The 4,713-nt window shown below is 43.5% G+C and overlaps 1 protein-coding gene across 1 annotated transcript; it reads left to right on the top strand.

Annotated features, from left to right (window-relative positions):
- Positions 1–31: 31 nt before the first annotated feature.
- hexd (hexosaminidase d) lies at positions 32–4,664 on the top strand. The gene is made up of 12 exons (XM_030399712.1): positions 32–170; positions 263–364; positions 474–589; positions 808–895; positions 1,045–1,209; positions 1,298–1,481; positions 2,121–2,192; positions 2,313–2,511; positions 2,809–2,970; positions 3,075–3,182; positions 4,006–4,095; positions 4,205–4,664. Exons 1-12 carry the CDS (start codon positions 168–170, stop codon positions 4,374–4,376), a joined length of 1,461 nt encoding a protein of 486 aa, XP_030255572.1. The 5' UTR covers positions 32–167; the 3' UTR covers positions 4,377–4,664.
- The last annotated feature ends 49 nt before the right edge of the window (positions 4,665–4,713 follow it).

Genomic DNA, 4,713 nt, shown 5'->3' with positions numbered 1-4,713 from the left:
AAACTAATCAATTATCTACACTGCGCTCCTGTATGAAGCGACCGGAAGCAGATGAGAGGCGGTTCCATCCAGAGCAATCGATCGGCCTCACCACAACAACATCCCTCACGCAGCATCAGCTCTCTGTTTAAAATCCTATCTCTGCTTCTCGTTCGGTCTCTGCTGTCATGGTGAGTCAAAAAAAACGGATCTAACGTACATTCACGTACATAAACACACACATATGACAACTGTTAACATGAAGCTTTATTTGTGCCTGCAGTCTGTACCAGACAGAATGTCGTGTCCACCCTGGCCTAAAGGAAAGAAACTGGTTCACTTGGATTTGAAAGGCGCACCCCCAAGGGTGGAATACCTCCATAAGGTAAGACTAAGTAGCTTCCTCTGTGATCGGCTGCAGCACAATTCTGTCCCTGTTTGAATATGGTTCTTCATTTTTGCTGTCCACTGATGTGTGTTTCCCTGCCCCCCAGCTAATCGATCTGTTCTCCAAACTGGGAGTAGATGGCCTGCTTGTGGAGTATGAGGACATGTTTCCATATGAGGGGGAGCTGAAGCTGCTGCAGGCCACGACACAGCATGCTTACAGGTGCAGTTTGGGACATAAACCTTGGACTTTATTATCATTATAAAATTCCTGATTTATGTCTGGTGTTTTCATCAGCCTTATGCTGGGAGACCCTGATATAAAATCAGAGCGCTTGCTGTGTAGCATTGAGGTAAAACTTTATGTGCAAGCTGGGTGGATCACAAAAAGCTATGGTGCAGTAAGTTATGTCTGTTTATGTCTGTATGCTACGCTTGCAGCCGAGAGGAGTTACTGTCTATTCAGGAGTTTGCCAAATCTAAGGGCATGGAGGTCATCCCACTTGTGCAGACATTTGGTCACATGGAGGTGAGGCAAATATCCTGCTCCCCTGTTTATAACTGTTTGTAATTGCTAAAAAAAAAAAAAAAAAAAGCCCAGGTTTCAGATGGTGTTCAGAATCAGTGTTTGTTCTTTAGTAACTTGATTTTCTTTTTACTGTCCCTTTTCTGTCTTAGTTTGTGCTAAAACATCGGCCCATGTGGAACCTCAGAGAGGTGCCATATTGTGTGGGTACCCTGAATCCCCACAAAGACGAGGGGGTGAGGCTGGTGATGGAGATGCTAAGGCAGGTGGTGAAGCTGCACCCGGGCTTGAACACACTGCACATTGGAGCAGATGAGGTAACTACTAGTCATCGGTTAAACAGCGAATTAGTTATTGTAGAAAGTATCATCAGTTCTCTCATTCCTTTGTCTCCATCTCATCAAGGTGTACGTCCTCGGTGAGGGGGAAGAATCCAAAAAGTGGTTGGCCTCGCCTGGACGTACAGTGGAGCAGCTTTTCCTGAGTCATGTGACCAAGGTGGCCAAGGCCATCAAGAAGGCGTGGCCTCACATGACCATTGTAATGTGGGATGATATGATGAGAGACATGAGCCAGGACGTACTGAAAGGTGAGGGAGAAATAGTGTTGGTTAGCTTGAGGACAGAGGCATGTTCAAAGGTCCCATTTTGTGCTCATTTACAGGTTCATACTTTTATTTTGGGTGTGTACTAGAATATTTTTACATGCTCCAATGTATAAAAAATTAACAATCTCTGATTGGTCAGCTCTCACAAGCCTGAGCAGGCACTGCCTAGTCATGTGTTAGTTAGTGGTAGAGAGCGGTGACTATATAATTGTGACATCAAAGCCTTACAGAAGTCCTGATGGCTTGTTTAAAGGCAAAGTTTTTGAATACAGGCTGTGGGCATTTCTCCATGGTTGTAGTTTGTTATTACTTTCACAGTTAGCACAGTATTATCAAACAAAATAGGAGATATTACTTTCTACAATATGGGCCCACAAACACAAGCTAGCAAAGTCAATTCCATACAAGCTGTTCTGTTATTGAGATCTCATGTAACCAGGTATAAATGTGGTTAACCAAGAAAGTGCGTGTAAGCTAGATAAATTAACTATTCATGGTACTTGTAGTTCACTTTTACTTTATCCTTAAATAACTAGATTTCAGGGGGTAAATACTAGAAGATACTTGATTAAACAGTTTTCCTTATGAGTTTTTTTTTCCCTCTGCTTATCCGTGTGGCAGCTAGCGGCCTTGTGGGACTCATCCAGCCTATGTTGTGGGAATACACCCCTAATTTGGATGTGGATAAAACAGGTGGGCACTATATACTATGGGAATCAGTATTCAAACATTCTAAACGATCGAATAGTCTCAAACACGTGTAGGGCTGTGTTTGTAATGAAGTGCTTTATGTTCTCTCGTTGCGTTGTCTAGTGTCTCTGCTGGAGAAGTACTGCAGCGCGGGTATGTCGGACCTGTGGGTGGCCAGCTCCTTTAAAGGCTCCACCAGTGTTTACACCTGCGTGCCCTGCACACAGAGACATGTGGATAATCATTTGCAGTGGCTGAAGGTGGCTGCTTCTTTATCTTCTGCTATAAATTTGCAGGGCATCGCCATCACAGGCTGGCAAAGGTCAGTATTGGAAGGATTCGTCTTTTCTATTTTGTTGGTGCTAGTTTGGAAGTGGTGGAACCCTTGAGGGTAGATGGCGGGATGATTACTTGTGTAAATGGTTGGTAGAAATGAATGTGTAATGCTCTCTGTTTAGCATGAAACATGGCAATCTGGGGGGGGGGAACAAGTGGCAGATTCTTTTTGTGCATGTGTGTGCTGAATGAAGGTGAAGCAGGGGGATGATGATAAAGACCACGTGTACAGATGCGATTAACAAACAGCTTTTAAATTGCTCCATCATTTTCTTACTCTTAGGTACGACCACCTGTCCGTGCTGTGTGAGCTCATGCCCGTGGCTCTTCCATCACTAGCAGCCTGTGTCGAGACACTCAACCATGGTCAGTTCAGTTCTGAGGCTCAAAGCAAAGTAAATGAGAAACTGGGTATTTCCTCAGTGGAGGTAGAGGCCATGGGGAGGTGAGGTCCGACACTGTTCTATGACCTGCACCACACTGTCACTGTATAGTATTTATGTGCAGCGCTTCCAAGTTAACCGGATTTTCGTTTCATGTGTCCTTCAGTACTTCTTCAGGCGACTCGCTGTTCCCAGGAAGGAGGCTGGCTGAGTCAATTGTGGAGCTCAATTCCCTGCTGAACTCAGACGACATACGATTGTTTGAAAACGACATGTGAGTATTGGGCTGTGATCAGAGATTCCAATATCATAGACAGGAAGACATCCTGCCTTTTTTTTTTTTTTTTTATTATTATAAAGCAGGTTTAGGTGCAATGCAAATAGTGTGAAAGTATCAAAACGCCCAGTACGTGGAGAAATGCACGCAGTCTGTTCAGAAACTGTGGCCTCAATTTAGCTGTTAGGATTTCGGTGAGATTGTGATGTCGCAACATTACAGTCACCATCCTCAGCCACGGCCTCAGGATGGGGGCAGAGCTGATGTGGAAACGTGGTGGGCGGTGCCTGCTCAGTCAAATCTGACCAATCAGAGCAGACTGGGCTTTTTTGTAGGAGAGTCAGATGAGAAGATTGATACCACTTGTGTCTAAAGATGAAGCCAGCAGCTAGTTAGCTTAGCATAAAGACTGGTGTAAACGGGTGCCCTTATTATACAACCTAAAGTAACCACATTCAGGGCTTTAACTGTTTTTTTGGAGCAAAACAGCCAGGAACAATGAATAAACTGTAAAATACTTAGTTGTCATTTTGATATCTTGATTTTGGAATGGATTAAACAATCCAGGTATAAAGTGTTAATTTGTGAGCCATAGAGGTGCTTTTAGGCAGATTATGTTATCTTTGTGCAAAGCCAGTCTAGCTGTCCTCCCCTTCTTACACTTTCGCTTGTGCTTAAGCTAAGCTAACCAGCTGCTGGCTGTAGCTTCTTCTTGTAGTCTTTCCAAAGCTTTTTCTTTAACTTTTGCAGAAATAGACCCAATTTACTTATTTCTGTGTGTAAATAACGGCTGAGTAACTGTATGTCTGCCCTACTGTAGGTTTGTAAGAGGATGGTTCAGCCCGTACCACCGACGGAGGAAGATGGTGACCCCTCTCATCACCATGCAGATTCACAGCCAAGCATCAGCGTGAGAATTGTTTTATATAACAGAGACCCTCTCCACACGCTGCCTCGCCTTTCTTCAGTTTGTTAAGTTCATGTCTTGACGGAAAATCTACCTCATCTTGCCCCCTCAGGTTTTTAACTACCGTCCAACAGAAGGTGGAGGCCGTGAGAGAGGAGATGGTGCGTTTTTACCCAGACTCAACAGCCCAGGAGTGGATAGAGGAACATGTCAGCCCCGTGGTGTCTCCTTTACAGAGGATAACAGAGGACATCAGAGCCTGTGTGAAGGAGATGGTGCCTTAGAATGTTTTGCCAACGCAGAATCAAACTGCTTTTCCGATGAATTCTGACACTGTCTTTTGATTATTGGTTGTTTTTGGTTTTGTTTTTTTTGCAAATCAACAGGGGTGATTTTACGTGTTATTTTGCACGTACCCAAGAGCAAACTGGTGTATGTAAACTGCACAAATTGTAGCATAGAAAGTAAATTATATATGATAAAGACTTTTCAGTTTATATATAAATCAACTTTATATAATTGCTGCAAATGTCTCACTGTAAACAAAAACAATAAAATCAACATAACAAAAACATGTCATTTTCCTTTCAAACAGAACAGAACACTGACGTTCAGAGGCCC

Source organism: Sparus aurata, chromosome 20, assembly GCF_900880675.1.
Source record: "Sparus aurata chromosome 20, fSpaAur1.1, whole genome shotgun sequence".
Taxonomy (NCBI): Eukaryota; Metazoa; Chordata; class Actinopteri; order Spariformes; family Sparidae; genus Sparus; species Sparus aurata.
This window is presented reverse-complemented; position numbering and strand designations above follow the sequence as displayed.

Excerpts from the sequence above, each read along its gene's own strand:
- hexd (XM_030399712.1), top strand. Across the intron at positions 896-1,044 it reads AGACATTTGGTCACATGGAG|TTTGTGCTAAAACATCGGCC; the intron begins GTGAGGCAAATA and ends TTTCTGTCTTAG. Across the intron at positions 4,096-4,204 it reads ATTCACAGCCAAGCATCAGC|GTTTTTAACTACCGTCCAAC; the intron begins GTGAGAATTGTT and ends TTGCCCCCTCAG.